General features: G+C 35.5%; 1 protein-coding gene across 2 annotated transcripts in view; it reads left to right on the forward strand.

Moving 5' to 3' along the window:
- TTC8 (tetratricopeptide repeat domain 8) overlaps nt 1-24499 on the forward strand; it is a 53698-nt gene that overhangs the window by 22535 nt on the left and 6664 nt on the right. For both annotated transcript variants that reach the window (XM_063089982.1, XM_063089983.1), the window contains 3 exons: nt 6592-6677; nt 10493-10580; nt 13112-13222. In XM_063089982.1, coding sequence (XP_062946052.1) covers nt 6592-6677; nt 10493-10580; nt 13112-13222 — 285 coding nt within the window. The remainder of the gene's footprint in view (nt 1-6591; nt 6678-10492; nt 10581-13111; nt 13223-24499) is intronic.

Below are 24499 nucleotides of genomic sequence, written 5' to 3' on the forward strand. Positions count from 1 at the left end.
TCAAATACTATTCCATTTCATAAATGAGTAAAACTCTAATTACTAGTATATTTTGTTTTTTTGAAGATTAATTCATTTATTGAAGAAACATCTATTCTTCCATCCAATATTTTTTTGAGCTACTACAGTGTGCCAGGCACTGTTCCAGCCCTGAGATCACAAAGAGAGACAGGCAGACAAAATCACTGCTCTTTTAGAGATAATATTCTGGTTGGGAGAAACAATAAACAAATGAAAAAATGTATAAAGTGTTGTGGGATAATAAGTACTATTAAAAAATGTAGGAAAGCAGGTAAGGGAATAGATAATGACATGGGGGGGAGGATGCTATTTTGGATGGAATGGAGGGCAATCAGTGAAGTCTATTCTTAAGAGAACATTTAAACAGAGACCTGAGTGAAGGGGCCCAGGAGCCATATAACATTGTGTAGGAGGAGCATTTCAGTCAGAGAGAACTTTAGCTGCAAAGGCTCTGAGTAGCAGCAAGCTCGGGTTGTTTAAGGAACAGGCATGAAGGCCAAGGTGCTGGAGTGAGGTCTATAAAGACTTGTAGGCAATGAGTCCACAAACTGGACAGATCATATACCATTTTGTAGGTCATGGCGATGATGTCTTTATTAATAAATTCATCTTGAGGATATCATTCAACATCTTGGAATTTACATAATATTGTTGAGAAATGGGAACCACATTGAAAAAAACAGTAATGATTCCCTGCCCTACTGAATTTATATTCTGAAGATTCTAAGGACTAGAAGGCTTTTAACCTTTCTATATGTGAGTGTTATAGAATGCTTTTACAGTTCTTCATGTCCACTGATTTTTAAAAATTTGATCTTAAACAAATAGAGCAAACTTTCAAACTTTTCATTTAAGCAGCAAAACCTTTTTCTCAAATGAAGAAGCAAACTTAGAACAAATCCATCAGGCCTTCTCTTTGCTCTTCCCGTTCTATGAGCTTCTGCCTCTCAAACCTTAGGGCTGGTGAGTAGTTCCTAAATCAGGCTCTGTTTCTGAATTATGTGGGAAAACTTAAAATAATGGGTTTCTGGATCTATGTTAGACTTCCTTAATCAGAATCCCCAAGGGTACATCTGGTGAATCTGTTATTAATAAAAGCTTGACAGGCAATGCTAATTTTCAGGCAGGATTGGAAACTACTGCTGTAGAATATTGTTTAAAAACCAATGGTTAATAGAAGGCTGTAATGCTAGGCCTTCTAATGTAGGAAAATAGAGCTGAGGAGCTTGAGCCGGACTCGAAGACCGGAACTCTCTGTAGCAAACTAACAAAGAAGGAGGTGTGTTTCCTGGATCAATGAAAGAAATCAGGGAATTAAGAGAAAAGAGACAACAAACATGACTCACATATATCTCAGTAACAAGGAAGTGATACAAAATACTGTTCAGAACTGGAGTCCCCATTTATAAATTTTACATTTTTATTCTTAGGGCTTTCTTAATACACTAGAAACAAGCAATGTTGAACAAAATTTTTGATGCTTTTTGAAATAGATCTTTATAATTTATTAAATGACACTGTTGAGAAAAGTTGTTTAGGGTCTTTTAGACATTTGATCAGCGAAGAACTAAACAAATTTAAGCTAACAAACAGTAGGATATTTCATAGATTTGGTTGGATTTATAAAGCAATCACAAAGGAAAAAGACTTGTCGATGTATAATCAACAAGTATATAATATATATAATCTCTATATATATCTAGAGATATATATAATCTCTAGTGAACAAACAAAACTAAAAGTAAAGGGACAATAGAAGGGGGAAATATGAACATCAAGCATGATTTTAAAATATTAGTGTTTGTCATGGCTAAAAAAGCTTATTATAATTTTTGAAAAATTTTTATGGAAATAGAAATGACTCAAATAACAGACAATTTGTATTTGAGAAAATGACAGTAAACATGCACATTAGAGATGTACTTCCTCACTAACAACAAAATGTAAAATAAAGAGACTTTTTTTTTTTTTTGTCTTTTTTTGTGACCGGCCACACTGCGCTCAGCCAGTGAGCGCACCGGCCATCCCTATATAGGATCCGAACCCGCGGAGGGAGTGCTGCTGCGCTGCCAGTGCCACACTCTCCCGAGTGCGCCACGGGGTCGGCCCAAAATAAAGAGACTTTGGATTTACAATTTTATATTTGTGAATTTAGAAAAAAATTCTAAGGGAAAATGCAATAAACTGTTATATGAAGGGTCTTCAAAAAGTTCATGGAAAGATTTGTTTTATCTTGTAATTTCATTTTTCCAAGAACTTTTGGAAGTACCCTCGTATATTATAGATGATGTTGTAAATGGAACAACAATTTGGAAAACAATATGATAATATAGAACAGGTAGCCTTTGAGATTTTTATTCAATTTGTTTCTATAATTTCACTTCTCAGGAAATTTTAGGAAAAAGTAAAGTGCTGTATGTGCAATGGTGTTCATTGTAGCATTAGATATAGTAGCAAAAATACTGGGAAAATTAAATGTTCAACAATACAGGATAAGTTTAGTAAATTATAATTAATAGCATGATGGAATTTTAGGGAGAGACATGAAAAATGTTTATTTTATAATGTTAAGCCGAAAAGTATATCATTTAGAATATTAAATAGAATTATAACTCTGAAAATATATATTTATGACAAATACTAGAAGACATTACTTAAAAATGAAAGTGGTATATTTTTAGGTTAAGATGTATTCATTCCACAAATATTTGTTGAATGCATTGTGCCAGTAGGTTGGATTATGACAGTAAGTAAAATATCTGTGCCCGATGGCATTCATGGAGATTAAGTCTCATTTTACCTTCATTTTCAAAATTTTTAATAATAATGTCACAGCAACTTTTCATTTATAAATTCAGTTATAAATTAGGGGCAATGATGCTGTGCTGTAATTGTACCCTGCTTGTTATTAACATCTGCTTATCCTCAGTACACACACATTATTTTATAGAACACAGAATGAAGAAATTTGTTTTGTTTTCATTTAGAGAAAAGCACAAAAAATTTTGGTTCTTCCGTGTCCCTTTTTATTCACCAGTTCATTTATTGATCTAGTAATTGATTGGTTTATTCTTTAAACAAATAATTACTAAGCACCCATGTGTTGCTACTCTGAGGAATGCCAGGAGTACTGAGTAGGACAGATGCCCTCTGTTTTCTTGCTGTCTTATGGGCTTGCCACATTCATAATGCTCTTGTGGATCAGCTTGTTCCACTAAAATGTCATTTTAGATTTTATCACAAGTGTTATTTTTTTAATGAAAGAAGGATTTCAATAATGAGCACAAAGCATGCATTTTTTTTTTTTTTAGCTAGAAAAAGAATAAAGGAATTATGCTTTTTAACATACTTAAGAAATCAAAGATGCTTTTATGTTAGTCACTTTAGGTGGCCTCCAAATTTCTTTTTAAATAAACTATTTCACACAAAATAGAGAATATTATAGGCAAATATAAACAATACTGTGATATGAATACTACTATGAAGTAGTATTTAAATGTTAAGAAGTAATATAATTGATCATCCATGGAAAACTATATTTCTGTCTTTGAGTTCTTAATACTTTTCCCATTTTGGGGGTATATTAGTCAGGGTCCTCCAGAGAGACAGAATCAACAGGATACGTTATAATTATATGAGAGGGATTTATTAGGTGAATCAGCTCATGTGACTGTGAAGAAAAGTCCCACGATAGGCCGTCTATAAACCGGATGCCGGTAGCGTGGTTCAGTCCAAGTCCAAAGGCCTCAAAACCAGAGAAACTGATGGTGTCCTTGGTGTAAGTCCTGGAACCCAAAAGCTGAAGAGTCTTGAGCTCTGATGTCCAGGGACAGGGGAGAAGAGTGTGTCCCAGCTCCAGCAGATCGGGGGATTCACCTCTTTTCTGTGTCTTTTGTTCTCTCTGGACCCCCAGCGGATTGGATGGTTCCCAGCCACATTGAGGGTGGGTCTTTCCCACCCAGGCCACTCAGACCCTCACACTAATCTCTGCTGGAAACACCCTCACGGACACACCTAGAAAGATAGCTTCACCAGGTTTCTCAGCATTCCTTCATCTAACCAAGCTGACACCTAGAATTAACAGGCGCAGAAAAAACTAAAATAGCATGTGGGTTGGTGATTCTGTATTTTTCTATAGATGAATAGGGTGAATACTGTAGATAACTATAGAGAATACCATGAAGCAGAATTTAAATGTTAAGAAAAGGTCAAGTTGATCTATGGAAAACTGTATTCTTGCTTTTGAGTTTGTAGTAACTTCCTTTCCTCACCTTTTTCTTTTTGGACAGTATTAGCAGTATTGACAAAACTAAAGTGGCATGTGTGTTGGTGATTCTGGAGTCTTTTTTTCCATATGCTCTTTAATTTCATGATCCTAAAGTTGTCACAGCTATAACCATAGTGAAAGGATAACTTTTTAAAAACTTTAGTGGTTGGACATATTCACAAACCTTTTGTTGTCTAGATCTGCCAAGGTTCCTTCTACTTTTACAAACTTATGGCTTTGTAAAATGACATTCTAGGTCTTTATTAATATCTAGATATTGGTTTTATTAAATTATTCAAAGATCCTTAAATATAAGTGAATAGTCATTTATTTAAAAAATTAAGGAAATATAGTATGTACTTTAAATTTTTAAGGTCTTTTCAACATAGATGAGAAACAAAGAATTTAATGAATTCAATCAACAAATAATTCCTAAGTGCCTCTTAGAGCATAGCAACATTTCAGAACAACAGCAGAGACATAAAAGAAATGAGAGCTTAGGGTCCCTTTGAAATTGTCACCAAGTGTTTTTCTGTAGTGCAGCATGAGTCTTCATTTGAACAAAGATTATTAAAATGTTCCTTTTTTTTTTTTACCATGTTTATTCTAGTTTATGTTTGTTAGTTTATGTTAGTTTATGTTAATTTCCTTAATTGGATTAGCACAAACATATGGATCCTCCATAGGAAGACTTGTTTCAGGATCGTGTCTGAAAGCAAAATCAGCAGTCTGTAAATAGCTAAATCTAACCTTGGGAAGTTAGAATATGTAAAAAATTTTTGAAAGACATCCTTTTCTAAAAAATAGAACGTCTGTTTATATTAAACATGAAAGTGAATATGATCCATTTGCTGGAAAAGTTCTTTGTAAAGATTAGGTTAAATTAATATGTTCAGATATTTACAATGCACATCTGAATTGAGCTGATTGAAAATATATTTTCCTGGTATTTCCAGAGATAATGCTAATAGAAGTTACACTTTTCTCATTTTTTGCTTTCATGTTTATGTCTGGCTGGGGACTGGGGAGAAAAATATGCCTGTGAAAGTAGTGCGTGGCTTGTTTTTGATTTCCGTGGCTTTCAAGTAGAGATGTTGATTTTTCAAGTCCATTAGTGGCTCAGCATGGTGACACTATTCCTTTATAAGTAGTTTGCATATTTAGAGGTCTCCCCTGGAGCAAGAGAAGATGAGGAACACAAGGAAAAGTAATTAATTTAGCAGTAGGAGACTCAAGGAACTCTTCTAGCATTCGTTTCAAAAAAAGGGCTAATATTAAGAAATGGACAGTCATATGAGATGCATTTTGAGATAGTAAAAGTGAAAATCTAAGAGTAACTTTAACTGAGCTGTTGGATGTCATGATTATATTAACACTGGCTAAGGAATAAGATTTTTTCAATCTTGAGAAAAGGAATAATAAGTAATGTAAAAAACCAGAACTCTCTTTAACTAATAACTCCAGCTTCTATTCACCAAATCTTTATATGAGCTTCAAATTTCTACAAGCTTCAAATTTGTATCAAGCCTGATTTGCTTTCCTCTTTGTCAAAACGGTTTCAACTTCTTTTGTATAAAATCCTAATTCTGATTTAGTCATCTTTTGTTTGATCTTGAATAAACACTAGAAGGAACAAACTAGAAGATATGGGATAAACAGATAAAAAATATGAAAGCATTTAAGAAGATCTTTTGCAGTCTGCAGCAAAGGGAAGTCTGACCCTTAGAATTACCAGAGCATAAGGTGATGTCAGAATAATGCAACGATGCTTGTTGAAGACAGCAGTTGTACAGATACCCCAGCTCCTTTCACTCTTCTTCATGATCCCATTTTCCAAACTTTGTTTTCTATCTGCTTACTTGATCTTTCTCTATTTCTCTACAGCTGACTTTATAAAGTGAGGACTGCAGTTGGACCTGGTTTACACACCAAGGGCTTGACTGCCACTGAGTTTGGGGGTATTTTGAACCATTAGACAGTAGATAAATGGTAGGGAGAGGGTAAAAACATGTGGTTTTTAATAGCAATTTTGTGCCTTGTATATTAAAATTGTATTCAAATATATTGTACGTCTGCTTACCTTTGATCAGTGTTTCTGTCTCATCTGCTTTTAGTCCTCTGGTCTGGAACTGATTATTCAGGGAAAATTGGTGGGGCCATCTGGAAACATGAGCAACTTGAATTTTGGTCGAATTTTTAATGCATGTTTTGATTGATGCTAATTATATGCTTTATTTCGTTATTTGTTTGTCTGCTTATCGTTAGAAAAGAAAATTCTAATCTAAAATGAATTGTTTTCAAAGGCTTTGGATCTGGCTGCCCTTTCCACAGAGCATTCTCAGTACAAGGACTGGTGGTGGAAAGTGCAGATTGGAAAATGTTACTACAGGTAAAATTTGGATTATTTGTGAAGGGCTTAGAAGTGGTGATATATTCTAGAGTCCAAATCTTGTACCTTGTTTTGTTTAGTATTTTTGATTTCCTCATGAAGAAATGAGAACTGTGTCTTTAGCTTACCTGAGAAAGCATCTACTTAGTAATTACATGGTAGCAATAAGAACTGATACCTTTAGACTAACAAAAGTTTAGAGCTGGGAGACGGAAGCCTTGAGATTTCCCTTTTCAGCTGAGAAAACTGAGGCCAGAGAGTGGCTGTGATTTGCATCAGGAACTAGTTAGTAACAGACTTGGGTCCAGAACTGAGTCTGTTGATTCCTAGTCCTCTTGGCTGTCAGGTCTTTTTTATTTACATTGATGCCTCATATAAGCTCTTTACAGTTAGAAGAGAGTTTGTTCATATGCTACATCATCTCACAGCACCTCAGAGGTAGTTGCTATTGTTTGTCCTTTTCCCAGAAGAGAAAAATTGAGCCTCCAAAGATAAAGTGGCTTGTCCAAAGTCATATAGCTGGTAAGTGGCAGAGCAAGAGTTTGAGCACAGCTTTCTGACACCAGTTATCTCACTATTTCCACAATTCCATATTGTTTCTTTAGGACCTGAATATTCTTACATTCACTTCATGTTTAAACACATTTTAAAGCAAATTATCTGAGAGTTCAGAAAAGTTGTAATTTTATGAATATCTATATAGCCATAGTAAATAAGATCTGAAACTTGTTGCTGATACTGAAATGCATTTAGAGCATTTGGAAAAATAGAGACGGATGAACAATTTTATGTTAAAAGGTAATATGTCTTTTATTACTCAGAAACAAAATAGACTTTGGTTACTTCAAGCACTAGTTTATGATATTTATAAACTTTAGCTGTCACTCAAACACTGCGAGGAAAAGGAAGAATGGAAATGGAATGAAAAGGGTGCTTGTTGTTGAAATTAAGACTGCTTTCCATTTAGATATTTCACATAGAACTCTGAAGTGTTTTTTTCCTACTGCTAGATTGAGGAAGTGTTTTCTGCTAAAAGGTAATTTTAGACCATTATAAGATTAAACTCTTATGAATATAATTCCGGAAGACAATCTTGAGCTTCCAAGTAAAACCTTCAGAAATCTTTAATAATTAAAGGAAAGCACACTCTGATTCCTTCTGCCATCCATATATGAAAGCATTTAAATGAATGCCCCTTGTCATATTGAGTTGTCATTCTTCTCTGTTCTTTAATACCCGTTCATCTTCATTCTTTTCTGTTTGTTAATACCTTTTCATTCATACATTCATTCAATTTAATTCATTTAATTAACAACTACTCTGCCAGGCAGTGGAGTTACAAAGATTTATTAGATCATCCCTTCTTTCACAAGGTTTACAACAGAATGGGGGAGAGAGAACAGTAAATAATTACAAGCGTGCTTTCCATTAAGTGACAGAAGCAAGTGCAGGGCACAGTGGGAGCCCAGAGAGAGAGCTCTTCACTTCAACTGCAGGGGTCAGGGATGAATTGCCAGAGGATGTAGTCTGAAGTTGACTTCCGTCCCTTTGCTCCTGATCATTAAGTTTTTACTGATTCTACCTCTGCAATAGCTCTCAAAGTTGCTCTCTTACTACCCATCCCCAGTCCAATGCCCTAATTCTGGCTACTAGTATCATTTGTTTGAATTGCTATAGTAGCTTATCTGGGTTTTCTGCCTCCAGTCTCTTGCCCCGTAAATCCTTCTTATATGAAATAGAGTAACTGTTGTGAAAAAACAGCTCTTGTTGGATTCTTTGGTGAATCTCCTTTACCTCTAGAATGAAGTCTGGATTTTCAGTGTGGCGTCCATGATCTCTCAGCACTCCCATTATTAAGTCCTTTTCAATTAGACCAAACTCCTCAGAATTCCCCTAACATGCTGTGAGCTTTCCTGCCTGTGTGGTTATGCTCAGAGTTTCCTTCCATCTGGAAATATCTCCCCTTTCCCCTACCATATCTAGCTGTTGAAATCTTGCCTGTCACTTCCTCCCTGAAACTATCTTGTGGTCTCAAAGCTCCCTCCTATGTGGTCTCAAAGCACTTTTTCTCATTGGCTATAATAAAATTAAATGTATTTGTGAACACATTTTGTTTTACTCTTTGATAATCATTCCTTTAAGGACATCGTTGTTATCTTCTTCATTTTTGCATCTCCTTACCATCATGAAATGTGCCTGCAGTTGATGCTTGACAATTTTGTTGAATTAAATTGGAGAGAAAAAGTTGGCAGCTGGTGGGGACCATCTCTGGACTCTTGACTCTGATATTAGCTTGTGTTATGAACTTGACTGATGTTTTTGTTATTCCTGGATTTTCTTTGAACATGCCCACTTCTTTTTCTTTGCACAATAATTCATGTGGTAAATTGCTTTTTGATTCCTTTTTTAAATAACTAAAAGAAGTTATTTCTTGAGGATGCAATAATACAAAATATATGATTCGTGTTTCCTTTCTTTGTCTTCTGGGTAGTTCAGTAAATCTGATTGCTTTTTTGTTTGTTTTTAAATTTGTTTATCCTGTCATGGTTTTAAAAAAATCTATTTCCACTTTCATATTCTTGCTTTATATATGTCTTTTTATTGTGATCCTTTTAAATCACTTTTGAAAGAGGCTAGTTATTAGATAAAAACATACAGTCTCTCATAGGTAATTAGCATTCACGGGATTCAGTGACTGTGCCTAAGTCACATGTGTAAGACTTACGTGCTCAGTTGGTGTTATATACATACATACATATGTTGTTTCTCAGAACTTTAGAGCTCTTTGGTAACATTTTAGAAATACTCCTTGTGAAATCTGTGGGACCTTTGAAGAGGTAGGAGCTTCTGCCACATTATATATCTTCCAACTTTAGGCCAGTCTTTTGGGGTCACCTTTAAACAGTGTAATCCCAAATCTTCCAAAAGCTATTTGGTTATCAGCACTAATACTTGAGGTTTATGTTACTAAAACGATCAAAGCTATTCTTTCAAGCATTTAAATGAAAGTAGCACAATGGAACATATTGTCTATCATTCTGATTTTACCTTACAAAACAAAGCATTACCATATCTATGTTGATCTTAGATTGCTACGATGAGTAGTTATTGGAAAGCCTAACAGGTCTATTAAGGACAGGCTGAATGAAAACTGTGTGTGCTTTAATGATTAATTTAGTGGGAACAAAATGTTTCCTGGACAGAAGAGATGGGCACTGACATCAGGATAGTCATATTTAGGCAAGGAGCAAATCTCAGATTCACAGACTAGGACAGTCAGTATCAGATACCTAATAAAGGAAAAGAAAAAAGATTTATAGAATAATAAAATGGTATAACTGCATTACTTAAGTGGCAATTGTGACTTACATCGAAATAGCTTAAGGATAGATCTATAAATGGGCTTTTGTCTCAAAGCAGAAGATGTTTTCAAAGAAATGTCATTCTTCAGCTCTTCCAGTAAAATGGAGACTCTAAGCATTTATTCAGGTCACTTGCCTTATGTCCAGCTGATCGTAAGCTCTTTGGGTGGTGAACTGATGTGACCTGGCTTACTGGCAGCTATTAGTCCTGCTGTGACTAGGCTTCCGACAGATTGGGAGTTAGATAGCCGGTGAATGTGGGAGATAGGCAACTTTTTGTTAAAATGTATCCACAGACATATTAATATATGTGTGCGTACCACATTACCTTCTCTGGTGCATGCTTACTTTTACAGATGTAATTTGTCTCTGTTCATATCCTCAGGGGATGAAAAAATGATGTAGGATTTATTTTTAAGTTGAATGCCTAATTTTTTTAATGGATGTTCTTAGGTTAGGAATGTATCGTGAAGCAGAAAAACAGTTTAAATCAGCTCTGAAGCAGCAGGAAATGGTAGATACATTTCTCTACTTGGCAAAAGTAAGTAAATATTCTTAATTTGAAGGAAATCTGTGTTCTCAGAAAAAATATTTAAATTCTGGCCATTGCATGGGGAGAGTTGCCAGTTTCTTCAGGAATATTTGGCAAGTTAATATGTTCAGATTTAACTTATTTTTCTTTCTAGCAAGGGAAAAAGTGAGAATATATGGAGGGTAACCATCTCAGGAGAAATTGATTGCCATGAAAAATAAGAAAACCCCTTTGAAAGATTCCCATTATGACAGAAGGAAATACCATAGTCTCACCACCCCCATAGGTAACAGGCCCCAGAAAGGCCTAATTTTCTTTAACATACTTTTCTCCCACCTAAGCAGGTTGTAGAGAACAGCGGCCATTTATGTAGATCCTTAATTACTTTAATAATAATATTTCCTCTTTATTGAGCATGTACTCAGTGTAAGGTTTGTTACATATGCAATTTAATTCAACCCTCATAATAATCCTGCAAGGTAGATTCATCATTTCTTTTGTACTGTTAAGGAAAATGAGATTTAAAGAGTGTAAGTAAGTTTTTCAGGATCATTTTGCTGTGAAGAGCCAACATTCAAACCCAGGTCTTTGTGACTCCAGACCCACTCACCTACCACATAGTGCCACCCAGAGCCAGGGAGAAGTGAACAGTAACCTAGATTTTCAATACTGGAAGAAAGTTACTTCTTGACCCTCACCAAGGCTACTTTGAAAGAAAAACATTTGATGCACTGGTGGTTATGACATCATCTTGCTGTATCTTTAAGAGTTTTTAAAATTAAGAAGTGCAGTAAAGGAGATTAAAAAAAAGATGAGATGTAAAAGAAAGTACTACCAGTTCCTAAATATGGTAATGAATATTAGCATGCTAAAAAGAAACAAAATGAAAGTTGTCCTATATAAATTTGCTGTGCTAATCTTAGTATGTTTGCAGTGATTTTCAAAAATGTTTGTAACTATTCGGTATCCAAGTTTGTCTTCTATATATTATGTATTAAACTTCAATTCTTAAAGAAGTTTTTAAGCATCACAACAAACTTTTCTGAAAGAGAGCTTGAAACTAAGGCTCAGGTCACACTATTTGATGCTCATCTTCTTTTTTTTAAAAAATTTTTTATTTATTTATTTATTTTTTTTGATGCTCATCTTCTTAATTGATAATCACCTGCCATGTAATTGAAAGAAATTGTGCTTTTAATTTTAATTATTGTTAATACATAGAGTATTAGTCTGTATTCATTGCTTATAACAAAATACATGGAACTGGGGGATTTATAAACAAATGAAATTTATTGCTTACACTTTCTGAGGCTGGGAAGTCCAAAGCCCATCTGGTGGTGGTGACAGTGACACGGGGGTCTCACATTGCAAGATGGTGGAAGCAGAGAGAGAGAGAGAGAGGGAGAGAGAGCAAGAGGGAGACTCTCCTCTTCTTTTAACACCTTCAGAACCACGCCCCTGACAGTCTTTTTCAATCCATTCAATACTGTGTGGTCCTACAATCCAATCACTTCTTCAAGGCTCCACCTTTCAATTACCATAATAGGATTTCCCACCCTCTTAACAGTCACAGCGGGGGCTGAGTTTCTAATACATAAAACTTGGGAGACAATTCAAGCTTCAATGAGTTTTGGGGGCACATATTTAAATCCACTACGCATAGTTTCGCCTATTTTTCTATAAATTGAATTGTTTAAACCCATTATTGCCTACATGACTATACAGAGGTAAAATTTACTTTTTTCCTTTAATATATGAAGGAATGGTTGCTATGTAATAGAGATCAAGCAGGTTTTAGGAAAAAATTTTAAATTGTTAATTAAAATTTTAAATATTTTATATTACTTAGTATATTAATTGTATTGCTTATTATATTTTAAAAACCAGTTAAGTATATAAGGCAAAAATTGAAAAGTTTTCATCCATACCTTTCCCTCTAATCTCATACTTTAGCGATAAATCCTATGAACAGTTTCCTGTGTATTCATTTGAATCTTTTTCAAAGCACAACCAGTTTAGAAAGTGGATCCAAAGTCATGAAGAAAAGTATCGTAATCTTACGTTTCTATACGTGGAATCATAATTCTCTGTTTTAGAAATTCCTATTAAGTATACGGTTTATCCATGCTAATGTTCTAATTGCTAATTAACTGGAAGCCATCAAGCACTGTTTCCTCTCTCTGACCTTGTTGCCTCTTTCCTCAGCATTTTCAACTTCAGTGTCCTAATTGGTTCCTTAATGCCAACCTATAGTCATACTCACCTAAAAAGATTTTTCCTTGATCCTTCCATGTCTAGTTTGTGCAATAGTAAGCCCACGATAAATATTTGTTGGAAGAATATATGAATGGATGCTTCGTATACAACATGTGGAGATGAAACTATAACACCATTACTAGAAATTAATCCTGCACATTGTTGAAAGTTTTTTATTGTAGTATTTAGGAGATAATTTGTTTCTAATTAATAAGTATAAAGTTATCATGATAAATACTATTATTTTAAGAACTGGTACTCATTGAAAAGTATCTTACTTTTAGGTTTACATCTCATTGGATCAACCTGTGACCACTTTAAATCTTTTTAAACAAGGCTTAGATAAGTTTCCAGGAGAAGTAACCCTGCTTTGTGGAATTGCCAGGATTTATGAGGTAAGGTTCATATTATTTTAAAAGTTGATGTAAAATTGAGGGCATGTGCTTCTTGAGTAAGATTATAGTCCCTTGGGGTCCTAGCAAAGAGAATGGTATATAAAATTATGATGGTTAGCCCTGGTTTACCAGTAGAATAAGAGATTTTAGTGTATGCATTTAGTCAAACTAAGTTTTTATTATAAAGTATTTCAAACACACAGAAAAGTATAGAGTATGGCATAAGATAAGGATTTAAAATATTTTCCCTGAATGGATAACCTATTGTCACAGCACATTTATTGATCTATTCCTAAGGTCTGTAATGTCAAGTGTCAATTTTTTTCCATATGATAGATATGTTTTGGGGCTTTCTATTCTATTCCATTGGTCAGTTTGCCCATCTTTGTACCAATATTATACCACCTTCATTACTATAGATTTAATACTATCTGGTAGTGTTCCTCTTCACCAGGAGCACCTTGGCTATTTTGGATTTTTGCTTATTCTTGTACATTTTAGAGTCATATTGTCCATGAAAAGCCCCACTGAGGTATCTTCCCTGCTGTCTAATTACTATAGCTTTACAATAATTCCTGCTATCCAGTCAGGCAAATTCTACAACTTTGTTTTTCTTCTTCACAGTTGGTTATTCTTGGCCCTTTGCTCTTCCATATTGATTTTAGAATTGACCTATCAAGAACCATAAAAAAACCTGTGCAGGCATATTGTTTTAGTCCGTTTTGTGTTGCTATAACAGAATACCTGAACCTGGGTGATTTATAAAGAAGAGAGGTTTATTTGGCTTTGGATTCTGAGATAGCTGCATCTGGCACAGGCCTCAGGCTGCTTCTACTCATGGTAGAAAGTGGCAGGCAGCTGGCAGATACAAGCAGATCTCATGGCGAGAAGAAGCAAGAGAGAGAGAGAGGAGGTGCCAGGGTCTTTTTAAGCAATGAGCTCTCACGGGAACTAATAGAGCGAGAGCTCACTCATTAATCCCCCCGCCCCCAAGGAGAGCATTAATCCATTCATGAGGGAACCGCCCCCATGACTCAATCAGTTTCCAACACTGCCACATTGGAGATCAAATTTCCACATGACTTTTGGATGGGACAACACATCCAAACTCCATCACATATCAATTGGAATTACATTGAATATATGAATGATGGAGGGAGGATCGGTGGGCTGCTTTTCCTCCCATTCTCAATCATGATACAACTCTCCATTTACTTAGGTCTTGTTTTCTAGCCTTCAATGAATGTTTTCTAATTATCTGCAGAAAGATGTTGTGTTAGGGGTTCCCAAAACCACCCTGAGATAGTGATTTATGAGAACTCAAAAGACTCAGTATACAGTTGTACTCAGCTAAGATCTACTAGAGCAAAAGAATACAAAGAATCAGCAAAGGGAAAGGGCTCATGGTGCAAAGTTCAGAGGAAACAAGGTGCAAGCTTCCAATAGTCCTCTCCCAGTGGAGTTATACAGGACACATTTAATTCTCTCAGCAACAAATTGTGACAACTTATGATAAGTGTTGTTTACTAGGGAAGCTCACTAGAGACTGTGTATCTAAGGTTACTAGTGCAGGCTAGGCATATAGACACCCTCTGCTTATCACATACCAATGTTCCAGACTCCAGGAAGTAAGAAGGTGTTCAGCAGAAACCATTGTTTGTACAAACAGTTTAGGTGTAGCAAGCCACTCTTATCATTTAGGGAAACTTTTACATCAATGTAGGGAAACCGCCAAGTTCCCAGATGTAGGCCTTTCTGAGTATAGCAGTTTCAGGCCTGCTGTGTTAAATATTCTTGCACAGATGAATGGAATCCTTATTTTTTTTTTTTTCCTCATATTTTCTGTTTATTTCTGGTGAATAGGAATGCTTTACTTTTTAAAAGTTGATTTGATACTAACAACTCTTTAAACTTTAAGACCTTGTCCGTAGATTCTCTTGGACATTCTAAGTAAGTAAAATAATCATCATCTGTAAATTTAGACAGTTTCATCTCTTTATTATAATTATTTTACCACTTTTCAAAAAACATATCATATTGCTTAGGACTTCCAATACAATATTGAACAGAAGCATCTCTGTTCTCTTTAAATTCCTTGAAAATGCTAGGTATGATATTTTAAAATTATTTTGTTAAAAAAAATGGAATATATACTAATAGTAGCTATATCTAGGTAATAGTGTATGAATAATTTTTATTTTCTTCTTTATACTTTCGGTATTTTCCATATTTTCTGTAATGAATATGTATTACTTTTAAATGAAAAAAAAATTTATTGTCTAGAAAAAATGATTCCCTTTTGAAATAAAATTTTGATAATGGTATAAATAGAAAGCTTTGATTAACCAATAAATATACTTTATCAGCATCTCTCTATCTTTTCTTGTTGTGACCCTAAATTGAATATGGAGAAAAAAGAAGCTTAGGAAGGAAGTAAAATAGAATCTATTTTTGAAACCAGTAAAATTCACGCTAGTTCCAGTGGTGACTGTCCTGATGCAACTGGAGCTCTTTTACCTTTAGGCTTTGCTGTCTGTACATTTCATTGCTTTTGTCCTTCACTTCTTAGGCAGGAAGTGCTAGTGGAAAGAGCTAGAGATGAATGTTTAACGTGTGGTTGCTGATTGGAAGAATTCCATCCAAGCCTCTGTTATAGTCACTGTTACTACGGCTGGAATAGGGTGTGGCTCTGGAGCATATTCTTTTAACACCTACCTCTTCCTTTCCCTGCTCTGAGTTGAGATTGTACTTGAAGGAAGAAACAAGTGGAGAGGAAAGCATCCTAGTTTTAGGGACAATATGTCATCCATAGATAAGGTAATCAAGGACTAAGCACAGGCTTTATGAGTTGGATGCAGTATTTCTCCTTTGGATTTACATAGTCAATTCTCTTATGCCAAAGTTACTGCACCAAAGTCAGATTTCCAGCATACTCTTTTTCTCTGTATATGACACAGAATTTAGAGTTAATTAGTAAAATTTGTTCCTTAGCATTGCAGCCTAGGCTGTGTATGCCTTTAGGGATTTTTGTTATGTACATCATGCTTTTCTCTGAAGGAATGCTCTTCCTTTAGGTTCTCTTCTTTTTATTTATCACTTTCATTTTGGTATTGTATCTTTTAAATGTTTTGTATTTTAAAATGAACATGTTATATTGCACATTGTTTGCTTCTTGTTTTGTATAGACACTTCTAAAAAAATGTATCCATTTTATTTAATTAATGAGGGAAATGTAATAAAAAAAAGCATTGTAACTTGCCCTATGACTGGTATGAAATGAGTAAAACTAGAGGTCAGGACTCTTCACATGGTCCCTGGTCCTCTCTAACTTATCATCTGCACTGCCTTCACATATGGTTTGTTTTACTAGATAGCCATCTACAGTATCACAAAGCTCAATTATGTTCACAGTAACTTATGTGATATGTACATATCTTTGGAGATACAAATAAGATTGCCATATTTGCAGGCATTATTGGATGACATCAACTAATCAATTTAGATGTATGTGCAGGTTCATTTACATATTTTTAGAATCACAGACTTACATTAGAAAGATAGAAAGGAAATGGGCAAGCAACAGGTCTGCTGCAATCCATTCTGTCCCATTCCTGGAAGGCCACCCCAGGGAAAGAAAGAAGGTAATCCAATCAAATTTTCCTGTAAATGTGCTAACTCTAGACCTCCAGGCAAATAATCGAAATATATTCATAAGCAGGAAGATCCTACTGTGGAATTCTTTTAGCAGGATACACTTAGTTGTCTGGGATTGCTTACTCTAAGCAAGCCTAGAACCTACAGATTTATGGGGAATGGCTTTCCAGATAATGTCACCTAAGTTATCTGAGTATAAATGGAGGTACTGTATGACCTAAATGGCTCCTCTGTGTAAGTGATTTGTTTTGCATTTTTTTTTTGGCACTGACTATCCTTGTCTTCTTTTAAAATTTTTAAAAAATTTTAGCATTTACTGGTACATATTTGTGGGGTCTGGTGTGTTGTTTCAATACATGCATATACTGCACAATCATTCACTTAGGGTAGATAACATAGTTTTGTATCCATTAGTCCACCACTTCTCCCCCCCACCGCCCCATTGCCTCTGGTAATCATTACTCTACTCTCTATGTCTGTGCTCTTATGAGTTTTTGTGTTGTGGTTATCATGAGGCTTACAAAAAACATGTTATAGTTATAACAGATTATTTTAGACTTAACTTTGATATCTAAGAAAAAAGAAAAAAACCAAAGTCAACTCTACGCTTTGCGCATCATTTCCCCCCACTTTTTGACAATTTGTTATTTCAAGTTACATCTTTTAGTATTGCCTATCTCTTACACGGTTGTTGTATATATTAGTGTTTGTTTAGGTTTGTTCTTTAGTCTTCAAACTAAGGATTTAAGCTCTCTATTCACCACTCTTATGACGTAGGAGTATTCTGAGGTCGTGAGCTTACTTTACTAATGGATTATGTACTTTCAAAAATTTTCTTGCTGCTCCTTAGTGTTGTCATCTCTCAGATTGAAGAGCTCCCTTTAGCATTTCTTGTAATGCAGGTCTAGTGTTGATGAATTTCCTTAGCTTTTGTTTGTCTGGGAAAGACTATTTCTCCTTCATATTTGAAGGTTAGTTTTGCTGGATACAGAATTCTTGGCTGACAGTCTTTTTTCTTCATCACTCTGAATATATCATCCCATTCTCTTCTGGCCTGTAGGGTTTCTACTGAGAAATCCACTGAGAGATATATTGGGGCTGCTTTTAATGTTATGTGATTCTTTTCTCTTGCTGCTTTCAGTATTCTTTCTTTGTCTTTGGTTTTGATAATTTGATTATGATGTACCTTGGGTGTTCCTCTTTGGGTTGAATTTGATTGCTGACCTCTGAGCCTCCTGTACCTGGATGCTGTCGTCTTTCTCCATACCTGGGAAAATTTCAGCCATTATGTCCTTTCTACATCTCTTCTTCTTTCTTCTCCTTTGGATATGTCAATTATGTGAAGGTATTTTGCTTGAGGGAGTCTAATATTTGCTGTATTTGTTTTATTTTTTCTTATTCTTTTTTCTTTTTGCATATGTTCTATCTTCAAGCTCACTGATTCTTTTCTCTGTTTAATTAAGTCTGCTGTTGGAGCTTTCTGTTGAGTTTTTCAGTTCAGATAATGTATTCTTTATTTCTAGAATTTCCATTTTTTTTTGTTTGTTTGTTTCTTAATTGATTCAATTCCTCTGTCAAGTTTCTTGTTCTGCTCCTGGATTGTTTTCCAGATATCATCTAATTTTCTATTGTGTTTTCTTGTGACTCCCTGAACACTCTTAAGAGAGTTATCCTGAATTCTGTCAGATTTATTTCATAAATCCACTGCTCCTCTGGGTCCATTGCTGGTGTTTTGTTTGTTTCCTTTTGTGATGTCATATTCGTCTGTTCTTTCTCTACATTTGTGTCTTTACATTGATGTTTGGGCATTTGAGGAGACTGCTACCTCTTGTAGGTTTTATAGGTGTTCTTTGGTTGTGTTCAAACTGTTACTGGTTAATATCAGAGCTTTGTCTCTGGTCTGTGGTTTTGGTTAATTCCAAAATTGGGGGAACTTCCTGTGGGGAGCAACTCTTGAGCCCTGTGGTGGAGCTAAATTTGTGCTTTGCTGCTGATTCTTTGGGGAAGGCTTTATGTGCAAATCAGATTTTAATTTTTGGCCTTTTAATCACTTCGGGGTCTTGTGAGGTCAGATACACCTGGGCTGTGGAATTATTCTGGCCTGTGACTGAGTCTTCCCCGCATATTGCACCCCCTGAAGTTCTGTTGCCCTAGCCAGTCTCCACTGAGTGGGCCTGTGCTGATCAGGAAGGCAGATCAGCTGCGCAAGCTGTACCCCAATGTTCCCCAGGCAGACTAGCCTCCCTCCCACACTCCAAACACTTCCTGTGGGGAGGGCTGTGTACAGGTCCCCCAGGATGACTCACTGGCTTCTGGGTGGGTTCCTTAGGTTGGCTGCATGTGAGTCCATGGGAACCCTGTCAGTGGTCTTGCTGGCCCAAGGGCTGGTAGGGTATGCTCCAAGGCCCTCTTCTCCCCATGCAGACTCCAGGCAGCTTCCCACAAATGGATCAGTTGCAGCTTTTGCTAGCTTCTGTTCCATATGCAGTAACTTCTTGCCTCTCACAGGGCCGGCCTTGAGGTGGCCAGGGCTTGAAGTGGTTGGAATGGTCCCTTCTTTCTCTCTCAGCGTCTTCTCCCACCTTCACAAACTCTGCAGGTCTCTCCACTTCCTCTGAGCTCCAGCGGTCCCAGTTTGGCACTTCACTTTTTAATAGCTGTAAATTGGTTGATTGTGGGGGAGAGTGATGCTGGAGACCGTCTATTCTGGCACCTTGATGACATCTCTAGACACTTCTTTAAAATGATTTATTTTTGCTAAATTTCTTTGGTTTTAGTTTTGGTGTTCTGAGTTTTTCTTGAGGCATTTTGTTTATCCATTCTAAAGACAGGCCTTTATTTTAGGTGTTCTTTGTTGAGAGGTGTTTGAAATTAGGAACCTTACCCCACAAATTTTATTGTAGTGGTCCTCAAACTTTACTATTTATTATGAAAATTACCTTGGGATTATGTGAGAAATACAGCCCATCCTCTTCCAAATCAGGAGTCCTGAAAGGTGGGACTCAGGCATTTGCATTTTTTACAAGCTTGCTAGGTAATTCTGAAGCATAATGCAGTCTGAGAACCACTGCAACATTCACTTTCTTAGGTTATTTCCAATTTTATTTTAAATTAAAAATCTAATTATGGTTAGTATTTTGTGAATTGGTTCAATAATAACCACTGTAAAAATCACTTAAATGATACCAAATTTATTATATACTTGAAGTGAAGAAATGAAAGTGAAAGATAATGTGACTCTTTCCATGAATATTTTGAAAATATATACTTATATACTTGAAAATATTATTTTAAATCTACACTAACAAAATCTACTCTAGAGCTAGTCTAAGTTAAACAATTCTAATGCAGGAATAACGTAAAGAACCAAAATAGAGTCCACATATATTCATACATGTAGAAATTTAGGATGTGATAAGGATTACTTATTAAGCCAATTGGATTATTGGATTATTTAATAAATAGTTTAAAAATAGAGCTGGATGAATAATGATGTCTTATACTAGAAGAGTCTATCACTGACACATTTAAAATTTCAGAGATTTAAAACTTCAAGAAATGAAACCATGAATGTTTCAGAAGAAAACACAGATGAATTGCTAGTATCAATGTGAATGGAGAATATCTTTCTAAGCATAACACAAAGTCAGAAAGCCATAACAGAAAAGATTGATAAATTTGAGAACATGAAAGTTAAATTTCTGTATTGAAAAAACAAAAATACAAATAAAGCCAAACCAAAACAAAACAAAAGGTAAAAATATCAAACGGGAAATACTTGCCCTACCTGGTACAGACAACAGACTGCTTTTCATTTCCTCCAGCTATACATTGCTTAAACATTGCTAAAAATGGGAGAATTATACATATATACACAAACACAAGTGCCCATGTCCATAACTTATAAATTCTTATTTATTTAGCCAGGAATGTAAACACTTATGGAAGTATTTCCTTAGAGCAGTTGTGGGTCAGCATATCATGGTATGGCTTTTCTCTAGGCTCCTGTTTTCCTATTAGCCTACACAGTGGTCATTGGCCCTCTTAATGCAAGTAGATTTACCCCAGAAATGAGACAGCAGCCAGGTTCCAGTTGCATTCTGAGTACACCATCATCTTTTTGTACTTAGGGTTTAGTGACACCCATCTGGAAGAACTTAATCGGACCATCTATACTTTTCCTCTGAAGGGAGTGTTTATAAACACTGAGACTAGACACTTCTTGAGTGTCACTTCTTGAGACTAGACACCTGTTTTTGAACTGAAGTCACCATCAGCACATACTTGTTTCATTTGGAATGAGAAAGCAGAGTCCATGCCCAGGGACCTTTGAGCCACTTCTCTGCTTCCAGCTCACCTGTGTCCATGAGGGCAGTTCCCCAGAAAAAATGCACACAAACCAATAATAAAAGGACAAAAGATAGAATAGGATGAAAAACAGTCAAAGGACATGAATTGGCAGTTCACAGAAAAAATATGTGATATAAATATCTGATGTGTTAAATACCTAACCTCTGCCATAATTAAAGAAATAAAAACTAAAACAACAGTGATATGCCATTTTTCACTTAATCAGATTAGCAAAGATGAAGTTCCATGGTATCTAGGGTTATCAAGGTTGTAGAGAAACAAAATCCACATATGAACATTGTTGTTCAGCGTGTGCATTGGTACAACCACTTGGAAGGTTTTTGAAATTACTGAAAAGATTTTAAAATGTTCATGCTCTTTGACCCAGCAATTTTACTCTGGGAATTTTTCTTAAAGATGTTGTCATACAAGTGCACAAAGACATGTACAAAGATGGTTTCATAGTATATTTTATGGTAAAGAATGGAAACAAACTAATGATTCATCAAAAAGGGAGTGATTAAATAATGGTCTATGTATTGATGGAACACCATGCATAAGTAAAAAAACAATGAAGTAAAGCTCTTTGTTTTGATATGGAAAGAGAGTAAAGAAACAGAGAGTGAAAAAAATTAATTGTATATTAGAATGTATAGAATGATACTGTTTATGATTAAAACATGCATGCCCATATGTTTGCTTATCTGTGAACAAAATTTCTTGAAGACTACTCAAGAAACTATTAACAAAACCTCTGCTGACTGGGATTTGGGGAGGTGACTTTTACTTTTCATTTTGTACCCTTTTGTGGCGTTTAAATTTTAGTATAAGCCTGTATTTTATAAGTTGTAAAGCTTAATTGAAAAACTACATATGAGGTTACTAACAAAATAAGTGTTTCAGTCTAAAATTCTTCAAGATTGCATAAATTAATTTCTGTGCCCATCAATCAAGTATACAAGTCTTCTAAAGTAATCTTATAGAACTCAGAGCATTGAACCAATTGGCTATTGAGGCTGGAGTCTCCTTTGCATTGGGCATTGCCACCTTTGGCAGCTGTAGCACTGAAGATTTGTACTGTAGGATGTTGTTGCCTTTGATAAGCATTTTAAATATAAAGTACATGAAAAAATATGTATATAAAGTATGGATTTGTATCAACCGTTGCATATTTTATTAGTGTTTCCTATGACTGATAAAACCTTGTCCTCCAAGTTGAGGACCAACTGAGAGATAAATACAAGATTTAGAAAAATGGAGGATGAACTATTAACTTTATTACTGATAGAAGCAGAATTGGAGCATGTGGCTTTAGATTTATGGCCAAAAAGATGTAATAGTCTTTTATTTCTGAGTTAGACTGACTAATTCACCCTGTCACAGACATGCATGTACAACCTACAGACCTTTTCCACTCAGGAGAGCCTGTTTTTCATAAAAATGTTATTTATGTTAACATGTAATTACTTATATGTTATTTAGAATAAATTAATATATAAATATTTTAAAACATCTCAGTTTCAATTCCTAATATTAATTGTATAACCTTTATAAACAAAACTTCTTTGGGATTCTTAGCAGTTTTTAAGAGTTTAGGGAGATGTCAAGACCTAAAAGTTTGAGAACCTCTGTTCTAGTAGAAACATGAGAGGCTAAGAACAATTTTGAGAGTTGTTTAATTCTCATTTATTAATTTTTCAGTATGTAGAAGCACTAAATTTGATGGTGAAAAAAGGTATACCATATGATCTTACTCTCAAGGAACTTACCATATTTCATGGATTCTAAAAACACTATTTTTTCTACATATTATCATCTTTGCAGTTGGTTTGCATCTTACAATAGGTAGCATCTTTTGGTCCCTGATGTCGTGTTGTTGTCATAATTAGCTTATATGGAAATTTAGAAATTATTCCTGGCAACATGGTGAACTTAGTAATTATTCCTGATTGTTTGAAAGCTTTTGTGACACCTGCTGGTTAGATAAGAAAGCACAGGCATCAGCATAGCAAAGTGACTACGGTAGCTTGAAAGAAAATTCTAAAGACAATAATGGAGCACGTTGTCAAGAAATTCTAAGTGGATTTTAAGTGTTCTCACCACAAAGAGATAAGTATGTGAAGTGATGGATATTAATTAGCCTGATTTGCTCATTCCACAGTGTATACATGCATCAAAGCATAATATTGTACCCTATGTATATATACAATTATTATTTGTCAGTAAAAATAAAATGAAAAAAAAATGCCACATCACCAATGACTGGAACAATACTGCGTGGAGAAACCCGGACATTGATGACCAAGTCAAAAAGGGATTCAGGAGACTTTAACTCTAAATGTGAAAAAGTTATAGGCATACTATACTCAATTTATTTTGCTTATGTGTATATGTAGACTTTATAAAATATATCCAAAAGTGATCTGTGATACAATCCATGTCTGAATACATCTAACTAAGTCTATCAGTGAGATCAAATAAAAATCCTATGTTTAGAAAAGCATTGTGTGGTGCTGTGTAAAATCGGTGGAGTCTCTTGGATTTGATAAAATGTAATTGAAATCTAACAAAAAATGTGGGTCCACATATGATAAGAGCAGTGAGTGGTTCACACAATAAACATCACGTAAGTTGAGAGGCAGAAGACGCTGTGTGGAGTGAGGGCACTGGGGAAATCTCGGAGGATGCGGAGCCTGAACTGGGCCATGAAGATGGATCTGACGGGTTGTAGCGTTCATTAGTAACACTAGATGCATTTATTTATGATTACCAGTATTGTAGAAAAAGTATATAATAACTGTAGGAAGTGTCTTTAGTTTTTAACTGTGCATGTATTTCTGGACTCAGTCTGGGTTGCCGTCATTTCTTTCCTGGACTCGATCTCCCTGCTACCATTCTTTCCCATTTTGGTGTGTCCTGCACTAAGCAGCCAAGTTATTCTTTAAAAATCCAGGTTCGATTATGTTACTCCTCTGCTCCTCATCCTCTGATGGCTTTCTCTCATCTAGCAAGAAAACATCTGAAGTTCTTTCCATGGCCGACAAAGGCCCTGGCTGCCTCGCTGGTCTCCTTTTGTGCCACTCTCCCTCTTTCCAGCCTCACTTGTCTTTGTGTGGTTCTCACACATGGCCATTGCGTCCCCATCTCAGGCTTGTACGTGTGCTATTCCCTCTGTCCAGAGTGAACTTCGCCAGATAGGCTCAGGTCTTGATCCCTCACTTTACTCAGGTCTCTCCTCAAATCGCGCTGCTGCCAAATGACCCCTTTGACCCC

This window comes from Cynocephalus volans, chromosome 3 (genome assembly GCF_027409185.1).
Source record: "Cynocephalus volans isolate mCynVol1 chromosome 3, mCynVol1.pri, whole genome shotgun sequence".
Classification (NCBI taxonomy): domain Eukaryota; kingdom Metazoa; phylum Chordata; class Mammalia; order Dermoptera; family Cynocephalidae; genus Cynocephalus; species Cynocephalus volans.